Here is a 19,697-nt window from a genome sequence, read left to right on the forward strand (position 1 = left end):
TGCGGTACAGAAATCGCACTTTTCACATTTAAAACTAAAGAAAATTTAATTATATAGAGTATAATTTAGATGTGGAAGGATAACACGTTCTCCAAGATCTGATTTATTGGCGGTATGAGGGAGATGGGCCAGAGGAGATAAGCTCTATGTCCAGCTGTCACACACTTGTCATGTGAGAAAACGGCTCAGGCCGGAGCAGTCTGGGCAGCAGGCACGACACAGGAAACTAACTCACCATGCACACAACTGCTGCCTCTTGGCTACATCCACCTGCTCGCTGTCCTTCTCCATATTCACTACCCATTGCCAAAAGACACTAGCATAGTTTTTCCCTTCGCACAGGGACTTTACAAGTGGAAAACACTTGTTCTGAAAAAGCTAATGAAGTGTCCAGAAGACAGATCACTCAAAGTTTGGAAGGCTGTGTTCACTTATTCAGCTGTTTCCTGTCATGGTGATTGAGCAATATGCCATCACATCTCGATCTCATTACACTGCCTGCAGCCTGTTTCTGGAGCCCTACCCCGTTTGATATACGGTGCGGAGAAAGACAGAGCGGGAGAGACTTACGGTGGCAGTGAGAAAAGAAAGCAAGAGCATTGATGAATGAGAAAAATAAAAAGCAATTGTGATAGGAGGAGGAAACTGCAAGGAGGAGTAAGAAAGAGAGAGAAACAGTCCCTGTGGGGCTGAAGCTAGTGATCACTCCCTCCCTGTCGATCCAACCTTCTGTCAGCTGGATGCAGGCTTGGGGAATGATGGAATATTTGGAATGTGATTACATAATCCGGATGTAAAAGAAGGAAAGTGTGTTCTTACGGTTACATTAAAAAACTTTACTATAGAGACAAAATCATGATCCGTGATTCTGCAAAAAGCTGTTATTAAAATGATAAATTCCTCTGATACAGACAAAATACTTTTTTTGTATAAAGACTCCAATTTTTAATTTGTGATGATTCTTTTATCAGCATTTTAATTCACTATGTTTTTCCCCTTGTGTTTCACTATGTGCCATTTTGACGTCCAAAAAAAAAGTAAAGAGGTAAATTTTTTTTAGAGATGTTTCTCTCATTTTGACATTTACAGTTTATATGTATAAAAAGATTTGAATATTTATATATAAAATTATATTATAATGTAATTTGTTAATACGATAAAATATAATTAAACAAATATAAATAAAAAAGTAAAAATAAAAAGTAAATTAAAAAAAAATGTGTGTGTGTGTATACATAATACATAATTAGGTAAATACTACTAATAAAACTATGTAATATAAAATACATAATTATAATTAAAATTAAAATAAGTAAATAATAAAAAAAATAATTTTGCATACACTAGCAGCCAAAAGCTGTTTTTTAAGATGCCATTAATGTTCACCAAGGCTGCATTTATTTGATAAAAATACAGTAAAAACAGTATTGTGAAATATTATTACAATTCAAAACAACTACTTTAACATATTTCAAAATGTAATTTATTCCTGTAATGGCAAAGCTGAATTTTCAGCTATATATATATATATATATGTATGTATGTATGTATGTATAATAGAATGTATAATAAAATTTAAAAGTTATCTTAAATTCTGATATTTCACAATATTACTGTTTTTACTGTATTTTTGAGCAAATGCAGCCTTCGTGAGCAAAAACATTAAAATCTTGATTATTCCAAACATTTAGCCACCAGCATTTATTTATTTATTTAGTTAGTATTATTTATTCATTATCACGGGATAAGAGGGTGAGGAAGACATAACCCAGGTTCACCCACATCCAAATTTGCATTGTCCTATATTCATTAGGTTGGTTCTGGGCGTAGCATGAGTGATCCTTACGTCAAGCTAGTGGAAATCTTAACTGCAGTTCATTTTCAAAAGAAAATTGAGATTAACTTCACCTGTGAGGCATAAAAAGCCAAACGAAAGGAAAGAAGGGAAATCAATGTCCTAACTAAGGGAGTCATGCATTAATAATGAGCAGCTTGTAATGGAATCCTCTGCATCTGTTTCCCGACAAATATGTGCTTGGCCTGCAGTGCTTCGTGAGGGGAGCTTTACCGTGAAAATGCCAGCACGCAGATCTTACGCTAGCTTCGTGATCACACACACGTTCACTACAAACAGCATACTGCATTTCATCTCATATTCTGTACCTGTCACACATTATTAATGCATATAAGAGGAATCTCCATAAGCATACGCTCACATGCATGCATAACAACACACAGGCCCTTTATATTCTTTAAAAGCTTTAGATTAGTTTGTGCTAGGTCAGACAGTGGTCAGACAGCTTAAAGAGATAAGACAGAAACTCAAGAGGAATTTAGCAGAAAGGCAGAGGTAGGGAAGAGTGAAGAGAAAAACAAGTGAGGCAGGTGAGACCTGAAAGCTGTCTTTGTGCATTGCCTGGCAGTAGAAACACTGACCTTCTCTGTGAGATGCCGTACACAGAGACAGGTACACACTTTGATGAGAGGAGGGCACTTTCTTGACAAACACCTCCCCTTCAAAACCGTTGCGTTCTTCCTGGCAGAGCAAACAAACAAACCAAAAAGAACCTCAATCTCCCTTTAGATTAACTGGCATCAGATTCAGTCTCGGCTCTCACTTTCGATTTAGGCTTCTTAAAGCTGCCTTATTCTTTCACCCCCTTCATCTCCGTTCAACGGAGATTGCAGAGGGTAGATGCTATCGCTCCCCAGCTCATGTTTTGCATGTTCACTCCAAACACTGCACTAGTGTGTGTGTGAAAACAGCAGAACCGACTCAGACCACAAGACTAAATACACCAATTTCAAATCAAGCATGGCCTCATACTGGTGCACACAGTCTTTTGTGCCCACCACCAGGGTTGGGCATGTGATGAGACACTTGATAACGCACCCGTGGAGGGCTTTGATGTTGTGCAAAAACTCACTGGGCTATGTTGTTTTGTTAACTTCCCCCATTCAAACTGTTAACTGGCCTTTTATATATACAGGCTGAATTGGAATCATAAGGGTCTTTCGCATCGGAGGAACATAGTTCCTATAACTATTGGCGGAAGTGCCCGATTTTTGGCGTGTTTGCACTGCAGGAACTAGGAACATATTTAGGAACTCCGTTTGGGGGAACTACATTAGCTCCTATTTCAGAGTAGGGTCTAAAACAGTTCTAGGAACTATCAGTGGTGTAAGTGCACGAGATTTAGTCAGATTTTCAATGCTCTTTCAATTGCGTAAATTTTACGTTTACATTCCATCTCTGTCATCACGAAATCCATGACACACAACAAAAACGGCTCCGATCACAGCATCCCTCCATTCACTGGTTGTAAATGCTGCGAATAAAGATGTCGCTGTCGGCCGCTTTAGAATTCTTGCTGCCGGTGCGAATGCAAGCAGGAAAAAAGCCAGAGGGGGAAATTCTTAGAATTGCACGGTGTGAAAGCCCTTATAAGGAATTAAGTGGTACTGGTTTCATTCCATCTAAACATTAAATTCTGTCAGCTTTTACTTGTACAAAACTGAATGGAAAAGAGATTTTTGAAAAATTTCTCAATATGAAAATCAGTGGGGTCCAATTTTGGTTTGGACCCCAATGACTTTCATTGTATGAACAAAAACATTGTTCAGAATATCTTCTTCAGAAGATCACTTCCGGGTCAGCCAAACAGCAATTGGTTTATTTTGGACAAGAAGGAAGTTCAGTATGTGAGTCTTAAAAAAAAGAAAGAAAAGAAAACAAGGGTTTTTTTTTTTTTAAATTCACAAAAACTGCTAATAGGAATCATTTGTTTGGGAATCAGTCTACATTGGTTGTGCTGTATGGTTTTAAATGAATAAAAAGAATTGGCTCATAATAATAATCTGTTTGAAGAATCAGACTACACTAGTAATGCTGTATGTTTTTAATTAATTAAAATAGCAAGATTCTCATACAAAGACTCATACATTTCAGACTACAGGTTATGCAGGATTTCACCTAAAAATGTAGAAATTGTATTGCATTACATACAAAATATCATACCAAGTGGCATTTTAGGAGCTTTATCTTACAATTTACATATTTCTGAGCCATTTTTTAAAAATGACTTTAAACCATAAAAGTTTAAAACTTTAACTGTTGTCTACGTAGTTTTTTTAATAAATGTACGTATGTACAGCAAATCAGAACTCTCCTCAAGATAACACAGTATCTCAAAAAATATCTTGTCCTCTTTTTGAACAATATTTCTGTTTTGTTTTTTTTTGTTTAAATCCCCCTAAAATCATTTTGTCATATCTTTTTATCTTTAAAAAAACTTTATTGGATATTGGATGTTTCATTAGTTAATGCAGTGATGATACTTGCACATTTGACTGGCCTAATTACATTTAAAAAATGTATCGAACTGTACATAAGTTTATTGTCTGGTATTCATGTTCTTTTTTTAACCACAGTGCACCACTTTTCCAAAAAATGCCTGAAATATGGCCCTTCACACTGTAATGCGCTGCCATCCATGATGCATTGCTTGCTCACTAATGTTTTCATGTGTTTGAATCTGTTGGGTGTTTGAGGATGGGATAAGAGTGTGTGTTCATGGCAGTACTGATATAAATGAACAGAAGGCTGTGTACTGAAGTGTGTTGTTAATTTCTCTGCTAGGGTAACGCAGAGGGGATTCACTGAGCCATGCAGAGAGAAGGACTACCAAGAGAGGAGAAATTGCACTGCATCACTTCCAGCGGACGACAGCGGAGCGCACACGTACTTCTGTCGCATGGGCTTACCGTCCTGTGAACAGACATCTGAGCCGGAGAAAAAGAGCGCATTCGTGTCCCTGGTTTTCGCTGATGGACAAGTGGACATTGGGGCTATGCTGGAGCTTCGGCCCCTGCTGTCCATCCCGTCTCCCCCCTGCTGAAGCTCCTGGGACAGCCCTGGAGCACAGAGGGTGAGAGAGACGGCCTCATGCAGGCACGCAAGAAGTACGTGCTTCTGGGCCTGTGCACGTGCTGCTGGCTGCTGCTCTATTACTGGGGCGGCTTGCAGGATCGGCTCCTGGGTCTCATCACCCACAGGAGGGGGGAGGTGGCACGGCCCTGGCCCAACTGGTTGGATCGAGACTTGCTCCCGGGTTACGCCGACCAGGCCGAGCTACAAAATGCTGGGGGTCCGGGTGACTCGCCAAAGCAGCGGCGGCAGTCATGGGCCGGAATCTACAAGGACAGTCGCTGCAGGATGGACACCTGCTTTGACTTCGCCCGATGTCAAGGGCAGAGCGGCTTTCGGGTCTACATCTATCCGCCGGAGAAAGGTGAACGGGTGTCCGAGAGTTACCGCAAGATCCTCACCTCGGTCACAGAGTCACGATATTTCACGTCGGACCCTCGAGAGGCATGTTTGTTCGTGCTGGGCATTGACACGCTGGACAGGGACCAACTTTCGACGCAGTTCGTGCCCAACATGGACGAGCGAATTCGAGGTTACCCACTCTGGAACGACGGGCGGAACCATGTCATCTTCAACCTTTATTCCGGAACCTGGCCCAACTACACCGAGGACTTGGGTTTTAACGTGGGCCAGGCTATCCTGGCCAAAGCAAGCCTGAATACGGAACACTTCCGACCGGGCTTTGACATTTCCATCCCTTTGTTCTCTAAAGAACACCCTCAGAAGGGTGGAGAGAGGGGCTGGTTAGTTCGCAACACCGTCCCGCCGAGACGGAAGTACTTGTTGATGTTTAAAGGTAAACGTTACTTGACGGGCATCGGCTCAGACACTCGCAACGCTTTGCATCACATCCACAATGGCAAGGACATCGTCTCACTAACAACGTGCCGCCACGGCAAGGACTGGGAGAAGCACAAGGACGCGCGGTGTGACCATGATAACCAGGAGTATGAGAGGTAAGTCATGTAAATGAGCCAACGGGGAATTAATGGCTTGAGGTTTTAAGAGGAATGATGGCCGTTATGAGATCAGTTTCGGTTTCAGTGACTCAATGGAGTTTGTCAGTGACACCCTGGGCTATGAACTCAGGTTCCTCTGTGTTAAATACAAGAAGCAGCTATCGGTTACCGCAGGGTGTGGGTTACTTATGTAATACACGGCAAAGTGTCAAGAGTGAATAACGCTGAAAATGTTCTCTTGAGGATGACATATACGGGGGATTGTACGTCATAAATGCATTTAAAGAGATTTTGACTTGCTGATGTTAGTGTAACTATTTGTTTTCAACATTGCTTATTCAAGAAACTTGAGCAGAATGAATGCGACAAGTGATCCTTCGCTAAGCCCCGCCTCCCTTGGTTCCTGTTGCTTACTCAGACAAGCTTTACTGAACATCAAATATGAATGAATTGAAGATTGCCATGATTGTCTGTAAAATGTGCTCATAAAGTGGTATTCTTACACGGACTGGAATGAAGTGTGACGCTAAAAAAACAGAAAAAAAAATATTATTTTAAATTATGCAAGTCACAAGATTTATTTAAAGATAAAAAAGAAAAAATAATAATACATTCCTATCGCAAGTTATTGTGCACGGCTGTTCTGTGAATCAAACCATAAAGCTTTAAACATTTTTTGTGCTTTTCTAAATTGTTTTGTAACATGCATGACCCAGCGGAATTAAGCAGACTTGGGTGGAGAGATACTGTAGAAGAAATATGGAATGAAGGGAGGAGAACTAATACAGGGCTACAAAACTACCACAGAGAATGTGTATCAAATCCACCGTGGGCCTTATATTAGCAGACACAGCCAAGAAGAAACCGAAGAAATGGTCTCGAACAGTTGAACAGTGCTTCGGGCTTGTTTGCTTTTGGTTTGTGGTGGGGACAGAGCTCCACTCAGCACTGGATGAATGTGTTCATTTATTCCACAAGATAGGTTGGGGGAGCTCTCCCACGCAGAAACAAACTTAGCCATACTTGTTAGCAGTACAGGTGTTAGGTGGTCCGGGATCCATGTGAGGAAGAAAAACATTCATGAAATACTTTATTTCTACTGGAATGAACATGGTGGCTTGCATCGTGGAGGTCTAAGCAGGAAAAGTGTGTTTTTTTACACTGGCGGAGATGATTGTGACTGCTGAGGAGTTGGTGGAGAAGTGGGCGGTATGACCAAAATCTTATATGGAGTTTTGAAAGTACTGTATATATTACGATAAAGGTCAATTTAGCAAGAAGATTTAACCCCAAAATGTTTTATATATATTACATAACGTAGTGTTGTGTGTGTAAGTCTGGCATTGGTATGGGATAGTTCACCCAAAAATGAAAGTTTGTCATTAATTACTCACCCTCATGTCGTTTCGAACCATGAGACATTTGTTCAACTCCAGAACATAAATTAAGATATTTTTGATGAAATCTGAGAGCTTTCTGACACTCTGTGGACAGCAACTAAAGGCATCATTAAAAATAGTCCATGTGACGTCAGTGGATCAATCATGATTTTATGAAGCTACAAGAATACTTTTTGTGCACAAAGAAAACAAAAATAACGACTTTATTCAAAAAGTCAGAAAGCTCTCGGATTTCATCAAAAATATTTTAATTTGTGTTCCGAAGATGAACGAAGGTCTTACAGGTTTGAAAGAAAATGAGGGTGAGTAATTAATTACATAATTTTCATTTTTGGGTAAACTATCCCTTTAAAATTGTGATATTTAAGAAATAACTAATATTTAATAAATTTGACTGTTTGAGCCATGTTTAAAGCTAAAGTAAAAATATGCTGAGTTGCACACCTGAGATCAGTTGAATTCTATATTTATGTGGTAAACTGTGCCAACAAAATAAAATCATTTCTCATTTGGTGTTAGATTCAAACGTTTAGGGTTGATGAGATTTATTTAAACAGTAAAACCTTGTTAGATATTCAATTTAAGACTGTTGCTATTTTAATATAATGTAAAATGTAATGTATTCCTGTGACAAAGCTGAATTTTCAGCAGCCATTACTTGAGTCTTCAGTGTCACATGATCCTTCAGAAATCATTGTAATATGCTGATTTGCTGCTCAAGAAACATTTGTTAATATTATTATTATTATTAATGTTGAAAACAGCTGTGCTGCTGATTTTTGTGTAAACCATGATACATTTTTTCAGTATTTTCTGATTAATAGAAAGTTCTAGGTAACAGTATTTATTTGAAATAGAAATCTTTTTTGATCAATTCACTGCATTCTTCACAAATCTCTTTCAAAACTAAAAAATCTTACTGACCTCAAACGCTTAAACACTAATTATATATAGCCTATATAAACGATATAGTTAACGGCTGAGACATTTCTACCGTTCATACCGCCCAGCCCTCTGTGGAGTTTTGAGGGTGTCAGACGCAGAATGTCATAAACTTGAGGGAAAATGTGAAGACAAGCGGCGACACAGAGAATTGGGTCTCTCTCTTATTTCACTGCTCTGGTACTGCAAGGAAGCTAAGGTGCCAAACTCAGAAATAGAACTTAGGAGGTTCTCTCAGGTTAATGATCACCAGCATCTGCTACTTCCACAGATTAACCTGAAGGCACACCGAGCACCCTACTGAACTCTTGCCCAGGGTGGAGAGATAGGGATGAATCCGGGGATGCTTCAGGAATGAGAGAGAGGAACTTGCTGCAACCAAATGGCCTACATTCATTCACTTTTCAGGGCTCTTTAAAAAAAAAAAAAAAGGGGGGTGGGGGGGTTGAGGGGACTTGCATTGTACTGGGAATGTAAATGAGAAGGAGTGAGAGAGCTTGTGGGAAGAAAAATAGGGCAAGCTGTTTCGGGACAGTTTTGGGACACACACAGACAGAGGATTATACTGCAATACTGATTATACTCTCTTCAGTACCACCGTAGACTTCTGGGAAAGCATTAGAATGCGGTTGGATGTGTGTGTGTGTGTGTGTGTGTGTGAGTCTAAGGGTGTAATAGTAAAATGCGGTACCTTTCTTGACAGCTAACAAGGTCTCCATGACTACACTCTTACCATGTGCAAGACATTCGTACAGAAGAGGTCATTATTCTCGATTCTCAAGTAGAAAAGAAGAATAATGCATTGCCTTTTTACATCTGCCATTGAAAATAAAACACAACTACAGGAAAACACACTCTCCAGGCGTAAAAATACTATTTTTAGTGAATTATCGCACTGGAAGTGAATGTAAATGATCACAACTGCGCTTAATGAACTTAATAAGGACCTTAACGACGGGCCTCTCATTTGTTCCGTGACCTTGTGTGTGCGTATTTGCGTACAATCATTGGCAGGATGCAATAAGAAACGCTACACCCCACTGTAATTAGGGGGATGTGAAATTGTACCCCTAGAGAGAGTGTGGTTTGTGTGGCTCGTGCACAAGCCAGCACAAACTAGGTTTATTTAGAACAAATAAAGAGAGAGGGAGAGGGCCGTCCATCTTCCTCTCTTGTCTTTTGTGCGCTCTCTTGGTTTTTTTTTCCCCAAGTTCTCTCATTTTCTCTCATCGCGATTCTACCCACCCCACCTCCCCCTCCCCCTCCTTACCTCACCAATCCCTTGACCTTCTTTCCCCATCTATCCAGGCCAAGTGTTTTACATACATACACATGCATTTGCTTATTGGCGTGCAGACTGAGGCATGCTAATTTGATCTTCATGCATGGACACTTTTTTCAGTCCAAAATGCACCTCAGACACATAGACGTCACATGCACACTTCTCAGTGTGTGAAACATGTTCACTCTTTTGTCTTCGTGACCAGGATAAAATCATGAAAGGTAAAGGCCATGACCTACATTTCCCAGGATTCAGTAGGTTAATCCTAGAACTTGATAACTTATTACACCAGGGCACTCAACTTTAAGATATATATATATATATATATACACACACACACACAGGTGCTGGTCATATAATTAGAATATCATCAAAAAGTTGATTTGTTTCACTAATTCCATTCAAAAAGTGAAACTTGTATATTATATTCATTCATTACACACAGACTGATATATTTCAAATGTTTATTTCTTTTAATTTTGATGATTATAACTGACAACTAAGGAAAATCCCAAATTCAGTATCTCAGTTCAGTATTCAGTATTACTTAAGACCAATACAAAGAAAGGATTTTTAGAATTCTTGGCCAACTGAAAAGTATGAACATGAAAAGTATGAGCATGTACAGCACTCAATACTTAGTTGGGGCTCCTTTTGCCTGAATTACTGCAGCAATGCGGCGTGGCATGGAGTCGATCAGTCTGTGGCACTGCTCAGGTGTTATGAGAGCCCAGGTTGCTCTGATAGTGGCCTTCAGCTCTTCTGCATTGTTGGGTCTGACATATCGCATCTTCCTCTTCACAATACCCCATAGATTTTCTATGGGGTTAAGGTCAGGCGAGTTTGCTGGCCAATTAAGAACAGGGATACCATGGTCCTTAAACCAGATACTGGTTGCTTTGGCACTGTGTGCAGGTGCCAAGTCCTGTTGGAAAATGAAATCTGCATCTCCATAAAGTTGGTCAGCAGCAGGAAGCATGAAGTGCTCTAAAACTTCCTGGTATACGGCTGCGTTGACCTTGGACCTCAGAAAACACAGTGGACCAACACCAGCAGATGACATGGCACCCCAAACCATCACTGACTGTGGAAACTTTACACTGGACCTCAAGAAACATGGATTCTGTGCCTCTCCTCTCTTCCTCCAGACTCTGGGACCTTGATTTCCAAATGAAATGCAAAATTTACTTTAATCTGAAAAGAGGACTTTGGACCACTGAGCAACAGTCCAGTTCTTTTTCTCCACAGCCCAGGTAAGATGCTTCTGACGTTGTCTCTGGTTCAGAAGTGGCTTGGTAGCCCTTTTCCTGAAGACGTCTGAGCGTGGTGACTCTTGATGCACTGACTCCAGCTTCAGTCCACTCCTTGTGAAGCTCTCACAAGTGTTTGAATCAGCTTTGCTTGACTGTATTCTCAAGCTTGCAGTCATCCCTGTTGCTTGTGCACCTTTTCCTACCCAAATTCTTCCTCCCAGTCAACTTTGCATTTAATATGCTTTGATACAGCACTCTGTAAACAGCCACACCTTTCAGTAATGACCTTCTGTGACTTACCCTCTTTGTGGAGGGTGTCAATGTTCGTCTTCTGGATCATTGCCAAGTCAGCAGTCTTCTCCATTAATGTGGTTTCAAAGAACAAGAGATACTCGGAATTTATACTGTAGGGATGGTCATTAATTGAAACTCAAATGTAAATATTCTAATTTTCTGAGATACTGAATTTGGGATTTTCCTTAGTTGTCAGTTATAATCATCAAAATTAAAAGAAATAAACATTTGAAATATATCAGTCTGTGTGTAATGAATGAATATAATATACAAGTTTCACTTTTTGAATGGAATTAGTGAAATAAATCAACTTTTTGATGATATTCTAATTATATGACCAGCACCTGTGTGTGTATATATGTATATGCATGGATATATTATGTTTAGCATTAATTTGCAAATATATATTATAAAATATTAAATATATTTTATTTTATTTTTCTTTATTTTATAAATGTATAAATTCTTTATTTAATTTCTTTATTTTACTTTTGATAACAGGGAATGTATTTAATGTACTTTAAGCTCATTTATGTATTTAGATATCTAAATGCAGATATATAGATAGGTAAGATAGATAGTTTATTATAAAAAAAGAAATAAAAAAAAAATCATTATTTAAAATATCTATCACACACAAAACCTGAACATTTTAAGATTTTATCAGTACATGCACTCCCAATTTATTCCATGAACTGATCTACAGGAACATCTCTATTCGATGTCGCCTACGCATTTTGGTATCTCACAGAATGTACTGTAGACTATTTCGAGCATAGTTGCTGGTTGATACTGTATTGTGTTGTGCGGTGTTAAACTAGGACATTGAGGGCTGTCAAACAGGAATCAAATTCTGCACCCGGTAGGCAGCTGTAGACATGCACATATCAACAATCAAACTGTCAAACTGACTCCATCGATGTTCCTGGTGTGTATAGACAGCCAAAGTTCTTCAAAGTGTAAGACATCCTGCCACATTTATTATATATTATTTTAGAACCTGGCGAAATGTAGAGTTTACAAGCAGTCAAAATGTCGCATTTAACTGCATGCTAGACAACGGACTCATTCATTACACCACAGAAGAATGCTGATTCCCGAAAGACCCATTACCAATATGAAACATATCAGTCACAAACGTAAAAATGTATATTGTATATAGAGGAAAATGTCATTAGGTTTACATCGTTTAAGGGGTGAAACAGAATATTATTTATACGCCTTCTGAAACAAATCATTCAATCAATCAGCTTCGACTCAGAAAAGCGGGAAGTTCTTTTCCTCAAGGGCAAATGCTCTCCATGTTAAATGTTGTGTATGAATAGTAGCTCATAATTTACGGCTCTAATCGGTGCTTTATCTCACTTTGCAGAGGTGGATTTGAGAGAATCCATCCGTATCACGTCTGTTATTGTCTGTCTCCGCTGGAGCTGAAAGCTTTTGAGGAGGCATGAGTCTAAAACTCCAGGAGACTGAAGTAAAGAAACATCCCGTACCCTTTTACCCTGTTTCTCCACTTCCTATTATTTAAGGCATGAAATGCCCTGGTTTCCTTTGGTTTACCTCTGATTGTACAAATATACACAAAACATATTTCTACAATCCCTCTAAACATAAACAGACTAGTTTCGAGAGTCCGGATTATGTAGCCCCTAGTGGAATGCAGCTTCCATTGATGTTTCAGGGACACAGGGAGACATTGTGAAGTGTGAAGACATTAGATTAATTTAGAATGGGAAAGCAATCATCCCTTTTGCTTTCCATAAAAATGCATGTGACCTTCAAAAGTTTTTTTTTTTTAATTGACATATATAGACAATCTCATATCCTAGTGGATGTTTTTTTTTTCTCTCTCTTTTTTTTTTTTTTTCAGTTAAAAGCGATTGTGGCTTATCTGTTTCCGCCACTGAATAAAATTTTTAAAAATGTAACTGTGACTTTTTTCTCATAATTGCATTATATAAACTCGCAATTGTGAGTTTTAAAGTCAGATTTGTGAGATATAAAAGTTATAATTGCGGGATATATACTCGAAATGGCAGGAAATTAAGTTATTACAAGAAATAAACTCGCAGTTCTGACTATAGAATTCTCACAATTGTGAGTTATAAAGTCAGAATTGCGAGATATAAAGTCTGAATTGTGGGATATAAAGTTAGAATTGTGGGATATAAACTCACAATTGCTAGAAATAAATTCAGATTTTTTCTCAGAATTTAATGTTTCTATCTTGCAATTGCAAGTTTATCTCACAATTCAGACTTTTTTCTCAGAATTGTGAGATATAAACTTGCAACTGCGAGTTATAGAATCAAATTCTGATGGGGAAAAATACTGATACTTTCTCAGAATTGCGATTTTGTATCTTGCAATTCTGACTTTATACCTTGCAATTGTGAGTTTATATCATGCAATTCTGAGAGAAGTCAGAACTGCAAGACGTAAACTCGCAATTGGGAGAAAAAGTCAAAAAGACAAAATTACCTTTTTCATTCAGTGGTGGAAACAGGCTTCCATAATAATTGGCTGATATTATATAGGAATGCCCAATATTTTGAGTGTAAATTTAGCTGCCAAAACTATATCTGGTGCAGATTTAGAGCTGAAAATTTAGTAATATTCAAAGATAAAGAAGATCATTTACAATCATTCATTTATAGGGAAATAGCTAAAGCTTTAGTAGCATCCTCATTAAGGTAAACATGTTGCAGCAAAGGAACTTCATACATGTTTAATGGAAATGAGTTTGAATGTTCGCCTCGGGAATAAAATCATTGACCTTTTAACCACTTAGATGAATATCTCTTAAATAAGATTGTTTACATTCATTCATTTATATGGAAATAGCAAAGTGAGCTCCACACTGACCTTTAGCTTGACTCCTCACTAAGCCTAGGTACACCTGTTGTAGCAAAGAGCATATGAAGGATATGGACACAGCTGGTCATTTGCAGAAGTCCAAGCACACCTGAGCCCAGTCCATCACTAAAGTTAGATGCAGCCAAAACCCTGCTTTCTCTATCTGAGCACCATAGCTTCTGGCTAGATAAACTGTCAGTGCACAGACGGGCTCAGAGTGTTAAACACAGGCACCGTGACGTGCCCTAGATAAGCCTGTCAGCCAGGCAAATGAGGAATGTATTCAGCTTTATGAATTAATCATTTGAGAATTCGTTGAACTTTTACTTGACAAAGGCCTCAATGGCAGCGTTCCCTCTCCGCTCATATCCCCCACTGCGTCTCCGCTCACCTGTCGCGGTTAGATAGCGGCGCTATCACAACAGCTTAATGATTAAGTATCTCTGCGAGGTCTAGACGCCAAGTGTGCGGTGTATCCATGGAAACAGTGGTCTAAACCCATATATACCAGATTTAAGTCTGCATTTTTGAATAATCCTGGGGAATGGACCGGATTACTTCCTTACCTGTAAAACTCACTATGATTAGAAAATCAAAATGTGTATGTATATAAATGTATGTAAAATGTATGTAAAAATATTTTTAAATATAATTAATAAATATAAAATAATTATTATTGTTTTTACAGTTATTAAAAATAATAATTTCTATTTATATACTTTATATTTTATTTATAGCATTTATATATTATATATAATAATTATATATTATATAATAAATTATAATGATTTAATGATGTACTTTTAATAACATCTAATAAAATTGTAGTGCTTATATTTCTACAAATATAAAATAAAAATTTTATTAATAATTTGAAATACAATTTATTAAAGGGAGCTGAGAGCTTTCGAAAGTAATTTTTTAAATTAGTATACTTATTAAATTATTAAAAATTTCTAAAAATATTTTTAAATATCAGTTGTTAACAATAAAAAATTATGATCCAGAATTGTCATTTTAAAAGCGTCCCTTACTGACATAACAAAACATAAGTGATAAAAGTGATAGCATGTTGCATGCAGATTCCTTTCAGGACTATTAGGTTAGTGGTCCAGTGTTTTTTCTTCATTCAACATTTAAAGTGTTTGGATGTGCAGTGAATATTACGTATGCATGTTGTCCAGTTTAAAACCATGTTTTCATTTGTCTAATCTGGTTTACTCTAATTTACAGGCAGTCTTTAATGATTAAGTATTACGTGTGGATGAATGCTGAAGTATCATTGTGCACCATGTAGCTTGAACAAGCGGCATCATTGTGTTGTAACTCTCTGGTTCAGGGCCCATTCCAAACACATAATTCCCTCTCCCACTGCATGCTGTTGTTTGCCTAATTTCCATAAACGTTGATCCCCGGCAATCTCTATTGTCTCCCCCTTGTTTTCTCTTCTCATAAGCAAGCCCTCATTGTTCATTGGCTGCTAGCCCTGCTCTCCCTGTAACTGACCGCGATCGGACATGCATCCTGTACATGTGGATGTTTTGATATTTTGGGACCACCACTACACGCCCTGTCTTTTCTCAGTGTGTCCCCGCATAGCCCAGTGAGCATGCTGTCCTCTCCGTCCCCAGCTGTCTCTATCCCATCATCCCCCTCCAGCTACATTGGCGGCAGTGCCCGGCACACGCCTAGAGTTGGGAATGCAGAAACCAGAGCCTGCCTCTCTCTCTTACATCCCTGCTCTCTTTCACCATCTCACATTCTCATTTTCTGGGTATGGATAACGGTTGACCTGTGCTCACAGGTTTCCACACCCCCACCAAAACCTAGCTGCGTATTGCTTACTTGGGAAGCTGCCTTGTAAAGCAGCATCCAAACTGAAATGGAAGCTCATAATTGAGGATTAACATAGGAAACAGTTTTGCATAGCACAGGGGAGACTCAACTTGAGTTCAATAGAGTTTCAGAGATCTATCTATCTATCTGAGATTCATCTGTCCATCTATCTATCTATCTATCCATCTATCTGTCTGTCTGATGTCCGTCTGTCCGTCTATCTATCTATCTATCTATCTATCTATCTATCTATCTATCTATCTATCTATCTATCTATCTATCTATCTATCTATCTGATGTTCGTCCATCCATCTATCTATCTATCTGATGTTCGTCCATCCATCTATCTATCTATCTGATTTCTGTCTGTCTATCTATCTATCTATCTATCTATCTATCTATCTATCTATCTATCTATCTATCTGATGTTCGTCTGTCCATCTATCTACCTATCTATCTGATGTTCGTCTGTCCATCTATCTACCTATCTATCTATCTGATGTTCGTCTGTCCATCTATCTACCTATCTATCTATCTATCTATCTGATTTCTGTTTGTCTGTCCGTCCATCTATCTATCTATCTATCTATCTGATGTTCGTCTGTCCATCTATCTACCTATCTATCTATCTAATTTCTGTTTGTCTGTCCGTCCGTCTATCTATCTATCTATCTATCTATCTATCTGATGTCCGTCTGTCCATCTATCTATCTGATGTTCGTCCATCCATCCATCCATCTAACGTTCATCTATCTATCTATCCGTCCGTCCATCCATCCATCCATCCATCCATCCATCCATCTGATGTTCGTCTGTCTGTCTATCTATCTATCTATCTATCTATCTATCTATCTATCTATCTATCTATCTATCTATCTATCTATCTGATTTTCGTCCATCCATCTATCCATCTATCCATCTCTGTCTGTCTGTCTGTCTGTCCATCTTGTATCCCTATCTATAGCCCTAATAAAAAAATGAATTTTTTATAACATTTAACTTTTTTCGCTATTTAATGCATGCAATACTACCCTCAAATTTGGCCAAAACAAGGTGCAGAGGAGGCAGCATAATTATGGTTCCTTGCTTTTGGAACAGCCTTCTCGTAACTAGTGCACCTGTTAGGCTTTAAAATGCAATACTTATTGTAACATATCAATTCTCTCTGCTCATGCAGAACTTGAATGCTACTTTGGTCTTTTTCGTAATTTTTCTTTATTTCACCCTCTCAAAATATCTCTGATTACCTCAACCTGCGTCACACTTCTGCATTTCCTGTCTCCTATTGTTTCAATATCTCTGACTGAGTCTCATCCTGCGCAAAAACCTTTCTCTCTTTCTCTCTGTTTCTCTCTCTCTCGGCAGTAATGCGATCAGGTGCAGTGAGTGAGTTGTCTCCACTCCAGTAACTGCATTAAGCGCCTCTTTTCTGTAGCATCTGCCCCCATTGCTCGTATCACTGCTTGCAAGGCCAGGGTCACAAAGGCCAAAGCTGTTCCTGGAAAACACACACATATACTCCATCACAGGTTTGTAATGGAGGCCTGGCACCCTCTCTCTCTCTCTCTACTGTCGGTACATGCGATCTATATTCATTTATCTCCACCACAGTGGCCCTGAGGATGCCAGTGAATCTATAGATCAGATAACCCCGTGAGCCTCACACATGCAGAAACACTAACTGCTCCCTGTGCGGAAATCTGGGCACCAGCTGAAGTACAAATGCCGTGATTTACTCTTTCTGATTATTGGACAATGTTTAGATTGCTGCTGCATAGAGAAAAACAAGTCATTCTATGAAACAAATGCCATTTCCAGTTTGATGGGGTGATTTTTAACAAAATACTCCTTAACCTGTTAACTGTCAATTGGTACTCTGTGTATTGCGTATTTTTATTGCCTTTTTTACCTATCACATATCTTAGCAATCATCATAAATTAGTTTCATATTACAGAATTTACTACAATGTTTTTAATCAAAACTTATTCTTATCTTGACAAAACACATCGGTGGAAAGATCTGAGTCTCAAACTTCCATATTTGGTGATTATTTCATTATAGAAGTAATATTGTGACAGAAATGTACAAATTTGTAATTGTAACCTCAATTTTTGTAATATCAGCTTCAAATTTGGAACATAATTCATTTAAACATATGACTTTATAATATTTTATATATATACTGTGTGTGTGTGTATATATATATATATATATATATATATATATATATATATATATATATATATATATATATATATATATATATATTAGGGGTGTAACGATTCATCGATATGGATCGATACATCGATACAATGTCTGACGATACGATGCATCGATGCCACGCGTAAAATATCGATATCTGTAGTATAAATAGGCACCTTTGTTTTGGCACTGTCCACATTTTCACATAATGTCCGTCTATGCATTACCGTCAACGCGTGCATTCTCATTCAAACTCACATATCAGGACTCGATATAAGCACTGCCCGAAGGTAGAAGGCGAGCATAAAAGATGCTCGGGATTGTTGGCGGAACAGTCGAGTGCTGTGTGAGAAGTTTTCTGCGTACACAGACAGCCACTTCTACATCACGCTAATACTGAATTGAGCTCTCTTCCGCTTTTTCTTTGTTCTATTGTATTTATTTTCTGCTATTGCTTGTAATTTGGGTATCTGTAGAAAAGATTTTTAGCACTGAGCCCATAGTAGCAGTGTATAGGCCTATTTTTTTGTTGTGAATGTCCCAAAAGGATGTGCAAATTTCAGATAAATGTTCATGTTATATATTTTGGTTGCATTTGTGAGTTAATAAAAATTTAGGCTAGATGGTTGTTAAAAATAGGTATATATCATATTATCGATCGATATTCTCCTGTATTAAATCGAATCATTATCGTATTGTAGAATTTTTTGAGGTAACGGCAAATATCATATCGCCGGGTATGAGAACCGTATCATGACGAACCATCCAATTTACATACAGTACATACATATACATACATATATATATATAAAATTTTACAGTAAACTTAAACTTCAATATTTTAATTTTTTATCTTTATCTTCACTACAATCTGCTGACTGTTTTCTTTAAAAAGAGACCAAACTTTGGTCTGTATTTCAAAGCAAGTTGAGCGATCATTCATTCATTCATTCATGATTATTGTCACAGTATTAGTGTAAATCGCATATTTATATATTTAATTCAGATTTCAAATGTAGTTTGCACACTTTAATTGTGAATGTAGCTAGATAAACCAAAATATTAAATTCACACTATGCAGTCTGTAGACTTTTGGCATAAAAAAATTAAAATGTTTTTTTTTCTTGGATTTGTAATCTTTATTATACAGACAACAATCATTGATTATACTGAAGACAACCCCATTTTAGTCACACCTCCAAACAGCTCTCTAGTGAAGCAGATTTCTTCCATGCCAGTGAATTACTGCGTGCTAAGTCAACCTGAAACTTCCGCTCTAGCTCCTTATAATGAGGTGCCAAGCCCCCCCTCACCCCTGAAATTTCCACTAGCGTGGCCAATAACTACACATGTGCATTTATTTACTGTTTACACTCACACATGCACCTTTGATAAGCATTTGTTTGAAGCTTCATATTTCTATATCATTTTTGTCATTCGAGTGCCCTACTCAAACGGCCTTTTCTACAGTAGCTAGTGACCCTTGAAAAGACAGGTTCCCTTTATGCTTCAAATCAGCTTCACACTATTCCAAACAAGCTCTCAGACTCATAAACAAGCCCTGCTGTGGGTCATTTTTCACAGAAGTGCTTCACTGCTTTTTTTTGCTCCCCTGCCTTCCTTCTTGGAATAATTGAAGGCTGTTGAAGTGGAGTGTGCAACTCTTGGTTTATCCACGAATGTCACCGCACTAATGCACAAACTGATGCCCGCGTCAGTCTGCTTTCAATTAATTGGACATT

General features: G+C 38.1%; 1 protein-coding gene and 1 long non-coding RNA gene across 4 annotated transcripts in view; one reads left to right on the plus strand and one right to left on the minus strand.

The window, feature by feature from the left end:
• Window positions 1-19,697, minus strand: part of LOC131525468 (uncharacterized) — a 60,740-nt gene that overhangs the window by 12,215 nt on the left and 28,828 nt on the right. The gene's annotated exons all lie outside the window — the stretch shown is intronic.
• LOC131525465 (exostosin-1c) overlaps window positions 1-19,697 on the plus strand; it is a 56,549-nt gene that overhangs the window by 4,196 nt on the left and 32,656 nt on the right. For all 3 annotated transcript variants that reach the window (XM_058753111.1, XM_058753110.1, XM_058753112.1), the window contains one exon: window positions 4,640-5,883. In XM_058753111.1, coding sequence (XP_058609094.1) covers window positions 4,946-5,883 — 938 coding nt within the window. In that variant the 5' untranslated portion in view covers window positions 4,640-4,945. The remainder of the gene's footprint in view (window positions 1-4,639; window positions 5,884-19,697) is intronic.

Source organism: Onychostoma macrolepis, chromosome 19 (assembly GCF_012432095.1).
Source record: "Onychostoma macrolepis isolate SWU-2019 chromosome 19, ASM1243209v1, whole genome shotgun sequence".
Classification (NCBI taxonomy): Eukaryota; Metazoa; Chordata; class Actinopteri; order Cypriniformes; family Cyprinidae; genus Onychostoma; species Onychostoma macrolepis.